General features: G+C 43.9%; 1 protein-coding gene across 2 annotated transcripts in view; it reads left to right on the top strand.

Moving 5' to 3' along the window:
- Positions 1-17,004, top strand: part of iqca1 (IQ motif containing with AAA domain 1) — a 155,043-nt gene that overhangs the window by 5,301 nt on the left and 132,738 nt on the right. For both annotated transcript variants that reach the window (XM_072578749.1, XM_072578748.1), the window contains exon 2: positions 15,538-15,865. In XM_072578749.1, the coding sequence (XP_072434850.1) occupies positions 15,538-15,865 (328 nt within the window). The remainder of the gene's footprint in view (positions 1-15,537; positions 15,866-17,004) is intronic.

The raw sequence follows: 17,004 nt of genomic DNA, 5'->3' as shown, positions 1-17,004 counted from the left end.
GGATAGTGAAGAAGGACTTGATATGCTTTCCTTTATCGGTCAGAGTATTGAGTACAGGAGTTGGGAAGTCATGTTGCTGCTGTACAGGGCATTGGTTAGGCCACTGTTGGAATATTGCTTGCAATTCTGGTCTCCTTCCTATCGGAAAGATGTTGTGAAACTTGACAGGATTCAGAAAAGATTTACAAGGTTGTTGCCAGGTTTGGAGGATTTGAGCTATAGGGAGAGGTTCAATAGGCTGTTTTCCCTGGAGTGTTGGAGACTGAGGGATGACATTATAGAGGTTTATAAAATCATGGGGGGCATGGATAGGATAAATAGACAAAGTATTTTCCCTGGGATGGGGGAGTCCAGAACTAGAGGGCATATGTTTAGGGTGAGAGGGGAAAGATATAAAAGACCTAAGGGGCAACTTTCCATTCAGAGGATGGTACATGTATGGAATGAGCTTCCAGAGGATGTAATGGTGGCTAGTACAATTGCAACATTTAAAAGGCATCTGGATGGGTATATGTATAGGAAGGGTTTGGAGGGATATGGGCCAGGTGCTGCCAGGTGGGACTAGATTGGATTGGGACATCTGGTTGGCATGGACGAGTTGGATAGAAGGGTCTGCTTCTGTGCTGTACATCTCTATGACTCTATGACTTCGGTGGGAGTGGACATTACTGATGTGTATTCTCTCCCCCTCCCGCCTTAAACTAATCATCTATGTTCTGTGTCTTTTGCTGGCATCCTGTTAGCCTCAGGCAGTATCTGTGCATGCTTTGCTGTAGTTTTCCATGTAATGGCTCAGTGGCCATCTTGTGTGCTAAGTGACCAACTTATGGCTCAGTGGCCATTTTGTGTCTGTGTGCCCCATGTCAGCATGCCCTGTGTCAACTCCCACTTCACTCCCCACTTTGTGGTCAAGGAGGCGACTTTGGAGATCTTCCATAGACCACCCAACTCACATATAGACCTTTTCTAAGGTCTCCTCATCCCGAGGGGTGTTAAGGAATGTGAGTTTCGTTGGGGGCTCTTCTGTGATGACTCTTGCTCCTGGCATGGCCCGCATCAGTAGCACCTTACTGCAAAGTTTTAAACATCCGAGGCCTAGGCAAAATACCAGTATGAGTGAATTAAGGAGAACAATCCCGTGTGTCAAATAGCGTCCCCAGGATTTGCCTACCAGCCATTCTAGCCAGCTATCTCCTCCTGTGGCACCTTGTCTGAAGTAATCTAGCTGGTCCCAAATGTTTTTGATTTTCTGTGTAACATTGTAAGAATCGTTAATGGCATAGGTTATACACTTGTCACCAATGATTGCACATACTCCCCCTTGCTGGGATAACTGATAATCCATCACGTAATGTGTCTGAAGTGCGTAAAGTCTGAGTTCAGCCAATTCACCATTGATTGCTTGTAGAGCCTATGGTGTATTGTTCCCTGAGATTGTCAATCCACACACAATATAGTTTTGGTTGATCCCTGCCCTCCCCTTCACTATTTGATCACACAGCATTGCCCTTTGATGTGAAGGGCACTACTTGTCACAGGCCACTCCGCTGTTTCTTTTCTTCCTGGTGGTGGAAATTTGAATAAAGATTTGTGCACTTTGTGTCTTTCACTGTGTCTCACACCTGCACACACACGACATGGGTGCTGAGGGAAAAATAAGCACCACCGCAGTTAGGCGGTAGTGTGGGGGAGGGGTGGGGGGAGGTGGTAAAAAAATGAAAAGACTGTCAGAGGTGTCTGAGAGCTGGCTCTTGAGCGAGCTGGATCAGTGTGTGTGCGTGTGTGTACAAGGACTCTTCTCATTGACTGTGTCAGGGGGGAAGGGGGGAAAATATATAGTTTTGGTTTTTCGCGCTGATGACCCCTGCCGGCCCCTCAAAAACAGAGATCCCCAAAACCTGTACTGCAATGATGATCCCAGTGTGGTGGGGATCTGCAAATCAGGGCAGGATTCCTGGCTGATGGAGCGGGCCACTATCCTTCTCCGAACATATCCCCGACTGGGGCATGGTACAGCGAGGGGTCCTATCATTCCTACTGCGAAAAGGTTCAGGAGGTTTGGTGTGTCAGTAGTGTAAATCCCCTTAAATAAGAAAACGAATCCCCTCGCTGCCCAATAGCATACAGTGTCCTGTTCCTGTTCCTGTTTGTCTTCCCATCTTGCCTCTGACTCCCCGTTTGCTCCCCCCAGCTGGTAGGTATCAAACCGGTATGTCCATGTGACAGAGCTTACGTGAGTGTCATTGCACTGTCTGTATATAAACTGCCTTCCCGTGGTCACCTTCAAGCATGCCTGTTCGCTGCAGGTTGCACGGAAGTTGTCTCTGGGTGATTGTACAGTGCTGGTGAGCACGTTGTGTCTGCACACATGAACTGTTTCTCAGTACCACGGCATAAACACATCTCCATCCCTGCCCCATGAAACAGAGTGGGTAATCAGCGATGTTTATATAGGTCTTTCCCTCCCCCTGTTGGTGCGCCCAACCCCATGGGCCGGTGGGTTTGACCAATTCCACACACCTACCCTGGAGTCCCCTTTTGTATTTCCCTGGCTCTCCCTTCCATGGCACGCCCGAGGTGTCTATTGTGTATAAGTCGCGAGGGGTCCACACAGGGGTGGCCACAAATATAGATTCGACCGATCGCACCAGTGGGTAATTCCCATGTAAATTTAGCTGGGTTTTTAAAAGAGGTTGTTCTCAAATCCTGACAGGCTTCCGAAACAGTAGTACACACTCTCGTAAGTACATGATTAAAGTTAAATGATGTTAACAGTCAGTGTCCCTTTCTTTTACAATGGTACCCGGAGGTCGGCAGCAGTAGGTGATTTCTGTCCTTGTCAGTAGTTTTACCCATGCCTCTGGGTGGTTTGCTAGGTTGTGGTCACGGTGCTCTCCCCTTGCTCACTGTCTTGCTCACAGTTCCTGTCTGTGCCTGGGGGATGGTCAATCATATTAGTTCGTTCATAGGAGTCCTTATACGGTTCGAGTTGGGTCCAGTGATTCCACGTTCCTCTTTCCCTAATGTCTATATAGGCGCGGGTGTCACCACTGATTATAACTTTCTACGGCCGATTCTATTTTGGGGAAAAGCCGAGTTGTCAGGCCCGGTTCGTAGGAGGACGCAGCTCCCAGCTGCTGGGAGCTCAGGGAAGATTTTGAGTTCCCCTGCCTTGTCCTTTTGTTTTTGTCTCTCATTTACTAATTTACGCATCCCTTTTAGTTGGGTGCTTAATTCTAGTACATATTTTAGTGGTACATATATCGGTCCCACCCATTATAGTGGTGTCTGGTAATTGCTCGCCTGGTCATTAATTCGTAGAATGTTAGTCCGGTTGGCTGATTCGTGGTGTCTCTTAATTTCATTAGTACAGCTGGCAGCACTTTGGCCCATGACCTCCCTGATGTCTGCATGGCCTTAGCTAAAGCATTTCTAAGGGTTTTGTTCATTCTCGCTACCATTCCTAAGATCTGGGGGTGATAGAGGATACAAAAGTTTTGTTTTATCCCTAGTAGCTGGCATCCTGTTTTCATAACTTTGCCTGTGAAATGTGTCCCTTGATCGGAGTTGGTCTGTAGAGATACCCCCACTTCGGGGTTACCTCCTTTGCTAGAATCCTGGCTCCAGTGGCAGTGGTACAGTTCTTGGTGGAGAATGCATCTACCCATCGGGTGAACTGGTCTATGATGACCATGCAGCACGTTTTCCCATGGGAAGGTGGTAGTTGGTGTTCCCAGGGTCCCCTTGACCTCGGTTGGTGTCCAATCCTAACTTTTGTGGGCCTACCTGGGTTGTGTTGTGTGCAAACCATGCATCTGCGGCAGTGTTTGGCTATATCTCTTCCCATTCCCTTCCACCACCACCCTCTCCCTAGACTTGCTATCATAGCTTCCCTGCCTGTATGTGAGAGCCCGTGGTGCAGCTCGAACAAGGTGTTTTGTATGCACGCTGGTGCTACCATCTTGTCTTCTTGCCTCCAGACACCATCCTCCACTTTAAGTGCTCCCTGCATTTTCCATCTCTCTCTCTGCCTGTGGGGTGTCCTCCTGCAGCTGCTGTATGTGAATAGCATCTTCCGTTATTTCAATAGTTGCTGTTGGAACCTCATCAATGGTTTCCTGCTCTAAGGTTCGCTGGGCTGCTCAGTCTGCAGCTTGGTTCCCTTTAAATTTCAGCCATTATGGACTATCCTTCCCTGGCTCCTTTGGTGCGCTTTGATTTTTATTACTACAGCCTCATTTGGCTGTTCGCTGGTGCTCAGCAGTGCTTGGATTCTCAACTGGTGTTTGATGGGGGTTGCCCACGCTTTTCCCAGCACACTACCTCTGTATGATTTGCTCTATTGCAGTGACTGCAGTACTTTCCTTGTCCTATTCCTTGCCTGTGGGGCCCTATAGTCTCTGGCAAGGTGTCCCTGTCGGTCACAGTTGTGGCAGAATAGTTTGATTCTGCCTTCGCCTCCATTCCAGTTGACTTCTCTGTTGGGTTTTGATTTCATCGTGGGAGCTTCTGCCTCCTGCACCCTGCTAGGTCACTCTACCAGGTCGTCATAATTTTGGGGCGTTATCACTCCCATTTTCAGGATGGATGAATGGGTCCTAGAAAGCCCAAATGAATGCCTGGTCCCCACGATCTGGGTTTGCTTGACCTGAGCACTCCTGCTATACCTAAATAATCATTCCCTATATTCAGAGGCTCCTTCCCTTTTGGGCTGTTTAGTGATTGTGATTTTGCTCCAGCTCGTGAGAGAATTTCCTAATACCCGCTGGATCTCCTCTTTAAAATGGGCGAAGGGTGCCGGCTGGGCATCTATCTCAGCTGTAAGGGCAACAACATGTGTCCACCCCAAAAGTCACGGGCTGCTGTAGCTTCGGGTCCGCCAGCTACCTGTCTCCATTTGTCTGCTGGGCAGGCTGCCTGGACCAGCTGATGTATATCCCTCAAGTGCAGTTGGTGCTCAACCCATATACTGTCTAGCTCTTCCCAGAACCTTGTGTTTGCACTTCAGGGCTGTAATTTGCCCACGGAGGCCATGATCTTTCTCCCAGGGTAAAGGGTTATAGTTTGCTTTTGGCTGCAACTCTGTTCCCCCCTCTAGTGATTGGCGCTAGATTATATTCTTGCATCTCCTGCTCTGCTGAGGGAGCAGTTGATCCCTGCTGTACAGTTTCGTAGGAGGGGAAAAAGTCAGCCTCCCTTTCCTCCTGTACTTTTTCTAATCTTTGTTTCAGCTGCTTTATCCCATCCTCCAGCTCCTCATTTCGTTCTTGGCCTTTTCTCCACCTGCTAGTGGAGGCACCTACTTGTTCAGTTAGGCCTGCTAGTTGGTACACTGATATTACACCTTTTTAGTTTTCTTTTGTTTTGCTTTATTAATCAAATTCCGCTGCTATTCTAATGTCTGGGATGGGTCCCAACCCCCTTTCTTCATCTGTTCTGTCAGCACTAGTCCATTTGTTTTGTATTTCTCAATAAGGGTACCTGCAGCATCCCCTTTAAAATCCCGATCTGCCATCTCGCAGATTGTGTACCCCTGGATACCACCAACAGTAAGTGTCCTTATCCACTGGGACTTCTCTACCCACTGACGACTAATACTGCCCCAGTACCCGTATGGCCGTAGCAGCCTCCTAGCAAGGTATGTTCTCTACCGACGGGAATTCTCTACCCTCCTGGCCACCACTGCTAGTTGGTACCTATCAATCGGCTGGGAATTTTGGTTCATTACGGTGTGCTGTTCACTGGCACTCCTCTGCCCTCCCGGCCACCTCTACTGTTCCAACACCATCCGATAGGCCCAGAAACCTACCTCTACCCTGGTGTACTCTCTACTGGGGGGACTTTTTACCCTCCCAGCCACCGCCGCTATTCAAGCTCGGCTGTTCTACTACAGACTGACAGAATATGATGATTACTCACAGTGTCCACACTTCCCACCTCGGTAACGTGCTGCTCCACTGGAGGTTTGGTCAGAGTGATCAGCTTCTTTTCCTCACCACTTCAATTGAAAACACAATAACAGATTGCACCCAACCTTCGACTAGGCTCTAACTGCACTCTGCAATCCTCACCCCTACAGAGTCCAACGTTACCCACATTTGCCACTTGTGCTTCACAACTGCTAGTGCCCTTGATGCTTCAATTCCCAACCATCGTGTGGGGGGCTAGCCCTCTGAACAACCGTTTTAGGGCAGGGTTTTTGAGGCAGGCAGTACCTCATCCTCTGGTCGTTTCAGCACAAGCAGCTGGTTATCACACCAGTTAGTACACTTTCCCACTTATGCTCCACAGGCATGCACTTATACACAACCCAGTACTATCGCACAGGTTATACGTTACAATGGTATACCCTTTTAAACTGTGTCTTTAGCCTGGTCTGACTCTTCCCATTTTCAAATTCAAAGTGTCTCTTACCCTGGCTCCCCGATCAAGCCCTTTTGACCAGAGCACCAGGAATAGGAGACCCTGCTCACAGTGCCAGTTGTTGTGGGGAAAATCACCAGCATCGGAGTCAGAATAGGGATTCAACGACAGAGTTTATGGTACAAGGAAATACTGGAGCTCTGGGGAGAGAGAGAGAGAGATGTCCGCCAGCACGGCTGTCAGCAGCGAGCCTTCTCTCACCCTCGGAGCACGTCATGATATTTTATACATTTCATGGTATAATATTTCAAGTATCGAGTCTTTGTTTGTACAGCATGGTTTGTTTACAGAAAACATTACAGAATCATTGCCAGTTTCTGCAGCTACTCGGAAGTCCATTGCTGCAGTAATTGGTCGTGATTGTTCTTCCTGAGAAGGAAAATCGTTTTCCATTACTGCAAATCTGAAGTATTAACACTTGTATACAAGCAGTCTTAGGTGGTTAACATTTCTATTGGAGATGGTAGCTGGACTCAGAAACTTTGGCGGGCAGTAGACATTACTGATGTGTATTCTCTCCCCAACCTGCCTAAACTAATCATTTATGTTCTGTGTCTATTGTGCTGCTATCCTGTTAGCCTCAGGCAGTATCTGTGTATGCTTTGCTGTGTTTTCCCATATAATGGCTCAGTGGCCATCTTGTGTGCTAAGTGACCAACTTCTAGCTCAGCAGCCATCTTGTGTCTGTGTGCCCCCTGTCAACATTCACTTCACTTTTTATGATACATCTTATCTTCAAGATAAAGTTGGTGGCACACAAGATTCCTTTGGCACCCATATCTCACAGAGTGGTGAAAACAGTACTGGGCAATAATACAAACATTCATAGAGCTATAGAGTCATATACCACGGAACAGACCCTTTGGTCCAACTAGTCCATGCCAACTAGGTTACCCAAACTAAACTAATCCTGTTTGCATTTGGCCCATATCCCTCTAAACCTTTCCTATTCATGTTCCTATCCAAATGTATTTTAAATTTTGCAACTGTACCTGCACCTACCACTTCATCTGGCAGTTCATTCCATATATACACCATTTTCTATGTGAAATAGTTACCCCTCAGATCCCTTTTAAATTTTCCTCTGTCACCTTAAAACCATGCCTTCCAGTTTTGAACGTCCCTACCTCAGAGAAAAGACATTTGCTGTTCACCTTATCTATGCCGCTCATGATTTTATAAACCTCTATAAGATCACTCCTTAGCCTCTTCTGCTCCAGTCTCCCCTGATAACTTCAACCCTCCAGCCCAGTAACGTCCTTGTAAATCTTTTCTGCACCCTTTCCAACTTACTAATATCTTTCCTATAGCAGGTAGCTAAAACTGTATACAGTATTCTAACGTGGCCTCAGCAATGTTCTATACAGCTGCAACATAACATCCCAAGTCCAACATTCAATGCTCTGATCAATGACCGCAAGCATGCCAAATGCCTTCTTTACCACCTTACCTATGAAGCTACTTTCAAAGAACTATGTATCTGAACCCCTATGTCTGCCTGTTCGACAACACACCCCAGGGCCCTACCATTAACTGTGTAAATCCTGTCCTGGTTTGTCTTCCCAAAATGCAATACCTGACATTTAGCTAAATTAGACCCCATTTGCCACTCCTCAGCCCCATTGGCCCAGCTGATAAGATCCCATTGTACTCTTCGATAACCAGCTTCACTGTCCACTATACCACCAATTTTGATGTCATCCACAAACTTACTAACTATGCTTCCTATAGTCTCATCTAAATCATTTGAACAATGATAATTAACCGTGGTCCCAGCATCAATCCCTGATAGCGAGTTTTGAGAAGATTTGTAGCTCAGGTTGAGGTTCTGGATGTATGTTTGCTCGCTGAGCTGGAAGGTTCATTTCCAGACGTTTCATCACCCTGCTAGTTAACATCTTTAGTGGGCCTCCGGGCGAAGCACTATTGATGATTCCTGCTTTCTATTTATATGTTTGGGTTTCTTTGGGATCGTGATGTCATTTCCTGTGGTGATATCATTTCTTTTTCTTTTTCTCAGGGGGTGGTAGATGGGATCTAACTCGATGTGTTTGTTGATAGAGTTCTGGTTGGAATGCCATGCCTCTAGGAATTCTCATGCGTGTCTCTGTTTGGCTTGTCCTAGGATGGATGTGTTGTCCCAGTTGAAGTGGTGTCCTTCCTCATCTGTATGTAAGGATACTAATGAGAGAGGGTCATGTTGTTTTGTGGCTAGTTGATGTTTGTGTATCCTGGTGGCTAGTTTTCTGCCTGTTTGTCTAATGTAGTGTTGTGTCAGTCCTTGCACGATATTTTGTAAATAACATTAGTTTTGCTTGTTGTCTGTATAGGGTCTTTCAAGTTCACTAGCTGCTGTTTTAGTGTGTTGGTGGGTTTGTGGGCTACCATGATGCCAAGAAGTCTGAGTAGTCTGGCAGTCATTTCCGAGACGTCTTTGATGTATGAGAGAGTGGCTAGGGTTTCTGGACGTATTTTTTCTGTTTGGGTTTGTTGCTGAGAAATCTGCGGACTGTGTTCATTGGGTACCAGTTCTTTTTGAATACACTGTATAGGTGATTTTCCTCTGCTCTGTATAATTGCTCTATGCTGCAGTGTATGGTGGCTTGCTGGAATAATGTTCTGATATAGCTTCGTCTGTGGATATTAGGGTGATTGCTTCTGTAGTTCAAATTGGTCCATATGTGTTGTTTTTCTGTTTGAAGTTCCCCATTGGCTGTTCGCTCTATTGTGACATCTAGGAATGGCAGTTTGTTGTTGTTTTCCTCCTCTTTCGTGAATTTTATGCCAGTACAGGTACTATTGATGGTCTTGAAGGTTTCCTCTAATTTGTTTTGGTTAGTGATGACAAAGGTGTCATCCACATAGCCGACCAAAGTTTGGGTTGGATGGTTAGCAGAGCTGTTTGTTTGAGTCTTGCATTGCTGTCTCTGCTAAGAACGCTGATATTGGAGATCCCATGGGTATTCTGTTGGTTTGTCTGTAGGTTTTATTGTTGAAGATGAAGTGTGTGGTAAGGCATAGATCCACTAGCTTGACAATGCTGTCCTTGCTGATGAAGATAGTGGTGTTTGGTGTATGTGTCCTTGGGTCTTCTAATAGTGTAGGCAGTGTTTCCTTGGCCAGGTTAATGCTGATTGATGTAAACAGGTCTGTTACATCAAAGGTGGCCATTATTTCATCCTCTTCTATCTTAGGAATTCAGGAATTCTTGGGTGGAGTGGATGGAGTGGTGTGAGTCTTCTACTAAGTGTTTTAGTCGTTGGTGTAACTCCTTGGCCAATCTGTAATTGGTGCTCCAGGGAGCGAGACTATGGGTCTGAGGGGGGCTCCTGGTTTGTGAATTTTGGGTAATCCGTAGAAGTGTGGTTTGTTGGATCCGTCTGGTCTCATTTTTTGGAAGTTGGTCTTATTTATTTCTCCAAATTTCTGAGGTTTTTAGAGTAGGGCTGTGATTCAGTTCTCTAGTTGTAGGCCAGGTCTATCGCCACATGTTGGTAAGTGTTGGTATCTGTAAGTAGTGCATTCGCTTTTTCAATGTAGTCGCTTTGATTTAGAATGACTGTCAAACGTCCTTTGTCTGCAGGTAGATAACAATGTTTTTATCTTTTTTTAGTCTTTCCAGTGCTTTCCTTTCCTGTGTATTGAGTGTGTTTCCTTCCTTTTTTCTGCTTAATGTTGGTGCGACTACCTGTCTGATAGTTTGCTGGGTTTCTTCTGTGAGTTGGTTGTCCTTTAGTGTTGTTTCTAATGCTGCTAAGAAATCTTTCTTGTCCGTATCCTGGCAGTTGTAATTTAATCCTCTTACTAAGACGGCTTTTTCAGTGTCTGTTAAGGGTTGGTCAGATAAGTTTTTTATCCGTGCTTCTGTGTTGTCAGTGTTGTTACTTTGTGTAAGTTTGTCTAGTTTTTTTTCTGTAGGTCTAGTTTTTTTCATTTTCAGTGTTTGTCACTGTCTAATATCAATGGTTTGTTGTACTGTGTCTGTCCATTTATGGTCTGTTGCATTAATGAGTAAAGAGTTTTGGTGCAAAATTTCCCAGTTATATTTACGGAGACTGTTGTGGGCATCATTACTCATTTCTCTAAGCATTCTGCAGCTGTTTTGCTCTGTTATTCTTTTGTTTAGTGGGGTGTTAGGGGGAGGTTTGTATTTAAGACATTTAGGTAGTACCTGTTTTCTTAGGCATTCATGCAGGAAGTACATCTGTTCACAGGTGGCACTCTGTCAGATGGCATTTGTTTCCCATTTTTGGGCCATTTTTAGTATATTGCACCCATAGGTCTTAGCGGGTTTTGAGAAGATTTGTAGCTCAGGTTGAGTTCTGGATGTAGGTTTGCTCGCTGAGCTGGAAGGTTCATTTCCAGACGTTCGTCACCTTACTCAGTAACATCTTCAGTGCGCCTCTGGGCGAAGCACTGCTGATAATTCCTGCTTTCTATCATGGTATCCCACAAACCCACCAACACACTAAAACAGCAGCTAATGAACTTGAAAGACCCTATACAGACAACATCACCTAGTAGGGTGATGAAACATCTGGAAATGAACCTTCCAGCTCAGCGAGCAAATCTACGTCCAGAACCTCAACCTGATTACAGGTCTCCAGCACATCAAACAATCTTCCACCATCACTCCTAGTCTCCTACCTTCATGCCAATTTTGTATTCCATGTGTTCTAATCTTACGAATCAATCAACCATACAAACCTTTCGAAGGCCTTGCTAAAGTCTATGTAGATGATGTCTCCTGCTCTGCCTTCATCATTTTCTCGGTCACGTCTTCAAAAAAATCAAATTTATGAAATAAAATTTCCAATGCGCAAAACCATGCTGACCATCCCTATTCAGTCATTGCCTGTCCAAATGCAATCAAATCTTTTGTCTTAGAATCCTCTCCCACAATATACCCACCATTGACATCAGACTCACTGGTCTGTAGTTCTGTAGCTTTTCCTTGCAACCTTTCTGAAATAAAGGCACAACGTTTGTCACATTCAGACTTCTGGAACCTCGCCTTGGCTGAACATGATACAAATATCTCTGCAAGGGCCCCCACAATTGCTTACCTAGCTTCCCACAATGTCCTGGGATCCACTTGATTAGGTCCCTGGGGGTGATCAACTTTGTGTTTTATGACTCCAGCACGTCCTCTTCCGTAATGTGGACTGATTTCAAGGCCTCACTATTTATTTCTAAATGTTCTCTCGCTTCAATGTTGTTTTCCACGTAAATATTAACATGAAATATTTATTCAGTATCTCGCCCATCTCCTGAGGTTCTAAATGTAGACCGCCTTGTTGATCTTTAAGGGGCCGTACTCTCTCCCTCATTGTTCTTTTGCCCTTAATGTACTTGCAGAATCTCTATGGATTTCTCTTAACCTTATCGACCAAAGCTATCTCATATCCCCCTTTTGTCGTCCTGATATCCTTTTTACGTATGCCCCTATTCTCCGCAAGGGATTTACTTGTCTTTGTCTGAGGTGCCTCCTCCTTTTTCTTGATCATAGTCTCAATATTTCCAGTCATCCAGTGTGCCCTACTCCTACCAGCCTTGCCCCTCATTTTGACAGGAACATACTAAACTCTCGTCATCTCACTTTTAAAAGCCTCCCACTTCCCAGTCGTCTCTTTATCTGCGACCAGCCGACCCCAATCAAATTTCAAAGTTCCTAATATGGTCAAAACTGGCAATGCTCAAGTTTAGAACTTTTAACTTTTAAACAAGGCCAATTCTTTTCCATAACTATTTTAAAATTAATAGCATTATAGTCACTGGTCCCAAAGCGCTCCCCCACTAGCACCTCAGTCACTTGCCTATTTCCCTAGAGAAGGTCGAGCTTTGCCTCTTCTCTCGTAGGAACATTTTGGTAAAGAAAATTTTCTTGAACACACTAAACAAATTCCTTCTCATTCAGGCACTGTGGTAGACCCAATGTGTGTTTGGAAAGTTAAAATCCCTCGCAATTACAAGCCTAAAGATAGCTGAGATCTCCTGACATATTTGCTCCTCAATTTACTTCTGACTATTGCGGGGCCTATAGTACAATCCCATCAAGGTGATCAATCCCTCCTTATTTCTCAGTTCCACACAAATAGCTTCATTGGATGATCCCCCTGGAATATCTTCTCTCAGTCCAACAGTAATGTTTACTCTGATCTAAATTGCCAATCTCCCTCCTCTCTTGCCTCCACTTCTATCCTTCCTATAGCATCCAGGAACATTGAGCTGCTCATCCTATCCCTCCATCAGCCATATTTCTGTAATAACTATTGCTATCCCAGTCTCATGTTCCCAAACATGTCCTGAGATCATTTGCCTTCCTTGTCAGGCCTCTTGCACTGAAATGCATCGGTTTAGTTCTTCAGTCTTACCTCATTCTTTGCCATGCTCTTGCCTGCCTTGCCTATTTAATTGGCACACTTTAATTTCTGAATCATCCTCAATCTTCTCTCTTTCCTCGTGACTGCTTAGGATCCCTCCATCCTACCTTCATACTAGTTTAAAGCACTAGCAAATTTCCCTGCCAGGATATTGAAACCCTTTGAGTTCAGGTGTCACCCACCTCTCTTGTAGAGATCATTTCTGATTCATAAGAGATCCCAATGTTCCAAAAATCGGAATCCCTGCCCCCTATACCACCTTCTCAGCCACTCATTAATCTTCCCTATCCTCCAACATGTGGCACTGGATGTAATCATGAGATTGCTTTTTAATCTCCTGCCTACCCTCCTATATTCATTCTGCAGAAGCTCATCCATTTCTCTGCCTCTGTCGTTGGTACCAATGTGTACTACAACGGCCTCTGGCTGCTCATAATCCCCTTTGAGAACTTGCAGCAACTGCTCCGAGAAATTCATGAAAAGCAAGTAAAAAATCATCAGCCATGTAGTCAGATTGCGACTCTGTTTCTTTTTTCATTTTTGTTACCACAGTGCTCTGCATTTCTAGCCCATAAATCTGGTCCTGGTTCCTTCAGAAATGGAAAGTGTACTTGAGATTGAATAGTTCCTTTGCAGTTCAGGAAGTTGCAGGAAGTCAAACCATGCCCCCTTGTGTTGGCCTGTTGAGTGTCATGTGAAAAACTTCATGTATCGTCCTCTTCACCAAGATTCAATTATGTACTTACAAGTGATTGTTTGCTCCTAAACAGTTATGAACATGTAATTTATGCATTGAAGTAGATGTGGATGGACATTGCATGAAATTTAAAATGATAGAGCAAGTAAAGAGAAATGGTTTCCACTAGTCTAAGTGTTGATACCCAGAGGGCACCAATTTACAGAATTGGCAAAAGAACCAGCGGTGAGACAATGATTTTATAAATGTGATGAATGTTCAGGATTTGGAATGCACTGGTGGATACAGATTCACACTGAAATTCAAAAATTAATTAGATACATACTTGAAGAAGAAAAATTTCTGGAGGCATATAAAAGGTGAAGGGATTCCTGTACCAAAGACCACATTCTCAAAAGGCTGAGTGACTACTTCTTGTTCTGTTTCAATATATGATTATATAAATTATATCTAACACATTTACTGTAATTAGTGGTTAGTGTTCTGAATATCTAGTAGTTAATTCAGATTTTTTTAGAATATAATTGGTTATTAATATCTAAGCTGTAGAAAATGGGACATCTGGCTGAGAAACTGGTACTGAACTAAGACAAATTCAAACAAGCTTTTATTATAGGGAGAGAGGTTCGTGTTGACTTGAGGTTAATTGCTAGAAAATTAAGATGATAAATAGAGGATGGGCATATTTAACTAAAGAACTAGAAACAATACAAACTAGAAATTATTAATATAGCTTTTAAGAATTAACTTTGCACATACCTAAAAAGGGGGAGGGGGCAGGTTTAAAGGAGATGTAAGAGGCAAGGTTTTTACACAGAGGGTGTTAAGTGCCTGGAATGCGCTATCAGAGGAGGAGGTGGAGGTGGATACAATAGCAATGTTGAAGAAGCATCTTGACAGATATATGAATAGGCAGGGAATAGAGGGATATGGACCACTTGGGATCAAAAGGCTTTTGGTTCAGAAATGGATCGTGTGTGGGCGCAGTCATGGTGGGCTGGAGGGCTTGTTCCTATACTGTGCAGTTCTTTGTTCTTTGGAGTTCAAAGATAATTAAATTGCATTATTATCTGGGAACAGTATGTGTGCCCCATTGCTACAGAGATCAATGGAGCTTAGAGAGATTACTTTTTGAAAAGTTTTTTTTTGAGGTTTTTTATTGTGAGTTATCTCTCTGAATTCAATGAGGATATAACCAGCAGGTATGACTAGGTTTGGGAAAGCACCTAAGAGGCTGAATGTGATTTGAATTTCATGTGGCTTCTATCTCCTTGGAAATTGAGAGATAAAGCTGGACCTACATCTGAAGCAGCACAAATCTCGATCTGTTGTCCATTATGAAGTCTGTGGTTGGGAATGGTATTCAGTCTAAGACAAATTTGTTCAAGGAAAAACGACAGGAATATTTGTTTACCTGGAAACCCATAGAAGAAATAAACATCATTTCTCAATAAGAAGCATTTAACCTTTTTGCAGCTGAAGACATAATTAGTTTGTTTACCATTTGAAACCAGAACAGTGGGCTATTGAAAACTAAGTGTGTTTACTGAGGTTTTAAACCTATGTATAGAAATTGTAGAGACCTGTAGCTGTGGGATCCAATGTTTGGAAAAGAACTTGGATAGTTGCTTAGCTTAAAGGAAAGACCCCCATTAAAGCTTACCTTGGCGAATGGCTGGAACATTGTAGAGAAATGTGAGTGAATTTCAGAGAGTGATTTACTTAATTGTGAGTTGCTCCCAGGAAAAGTGAATGAAGTTTACAGATTTCATGAGATAAGGCAACGTGTTTGTGTGTTTGTAAATAGAAAGTTTATAGCATAAACTTTTATGATCAAGGTGTTATGATAATAATGCTTTGTTTGCATAATGCTTGTTGATATACAATAAAATTTATTTCTTTAAAGAACATGAAATCCTGTGCCATAATTCTGCCAGTTAATTGTTAGGTCTTAGATTTCTCCTTTAATTTAAATGTTTCCCAATCAGATTATAATATTGTTTAACTTTTTGTATCTGCTTTCTTTCATTGTAGCACTTACAATAAGATGTGGGTTGATACCCATGAGGACCTGGAATACCTTCTGAAGCAGGAAATCAATGCCCAGGTTGCTAAACCACAGACAGACCGTGTGATAATCTTTCAGATGCTGGTAACATTCTATGTGAAATACGTGCAGATTTTCCGTAGTATGGAAATTCTGTATGACCAGATTGTGCATCCTCAGAAGCGAAGAGTTATTCATCATGTGCTGGATGGGGTTATGGGAAGAATCCTGGAGCTAAAGAATGAAATGGTGAAGCTGGAGTTCTCAGAGTACCACTATTGTGACGATGTCCTGCAAGACCTCAAGCTAACCCCAGTAAGTGTGGTTCCATCATGGATTAGAGATATAAAGAAATGCAATGGATCTGATGTTGGTTTGAGAGTTATAGAGCATTCAATTGGATAGTCGCTGAAAATGAGTTAAGAGTTTACCAAGGGAGATGACTAAATTGAAATGGTGTTGGACGAGGAGGTAATGCATGCCAATGCAAAATGCCCACCTCTGTGTAAAAGCTACATTGGTGCTGGTGGACACCTCATGCTCTCGCTCCAAGGACATCTGAGCATGGACATAGCCACAAAGAAAGGCGGGCCATTGGGAATTACAGCTTTCTCTCTCCACAGCTTGATGCCTGGATGTGTTGATCGTTGCCTTAGCTAGGCCCTGGGCCATGAGGTCCTCCAACCTTTCCCCCTACCCAACCACCCATCACCACATCGGGTGGTCAAAAATCGACAAAAATTCAACTTTCTTGTTGTTCTTTATTTCAGACACCCATCACCAATCAAACAAAACAAATTACTGTGAGCACTGTCCACCATGTGTAGGTGAAACAATCAAAAATTCAAGAAAACAGGTTGGGATTTCTGGGTGAACAAGGCAGAGGATTAAACCAAAACAGTATTAGATTAGATTACTTACAGTGTGGAAACAGGCCCTTCGGCCCAACAAGTCCACACCGCCCTGCCAAATTCCCCTACATTTACCCCTTTTACCTAACATTACGGGCAATTTAGCATGGCCAATTCACCTGACCTGCACAACTTTGGACTGTGGGAGGAAACCCATGCAGACACAGGGAGAATATGCAAACTCCACACAGACAGTCGCCTGAGTCGGAAATTGAACCCGGGTCTCTGGTGCTGTGAGGCAGTAGTGCCACCGTGGATTTCAGCTCTTCTCATACATTTGAAAAATCCACCACGAGTCACCCAATTAACTGCCTAAACAAATAAAAAGTTCAAGTGCTGGTGACCAAGCTGGTGTAATCATAACGCAAATCAAAAAGGTGGGGAAACAAGAGAGGAACAAATTCAAAGTAGCGTCAGAGGGGGACTTAAAGAATTCAGCTCTTCAGCGCAATCAACTTGGAGATGTACTGAAACAAAAATATATTGCTGGAGAAATTCAGCAGGTATGGCAGCATTTGTACTGAGAAAGAGTCACAAGACTTG

Source organism: Chiloscyllium punctatum, chromosome 10 (genome assembly GCF_047496795.1).
Source record: "Chiloscyllium punctatum isolate Juve2018m chromosome 10, sChiPun1.3, whole genome shotgun sequence".
Taxonomy (NCBI): domain Eukaryota; kingdom Metazoa; phylum Chordata; class Chondrichthyes; order Orectolobiformes; family Hemiscylliidae; genus Chiloscyllium; species Chiloscyllium punctatum.
This window is presented reverse-complemented; position numbering and strand designations above follow the sequence as displayed.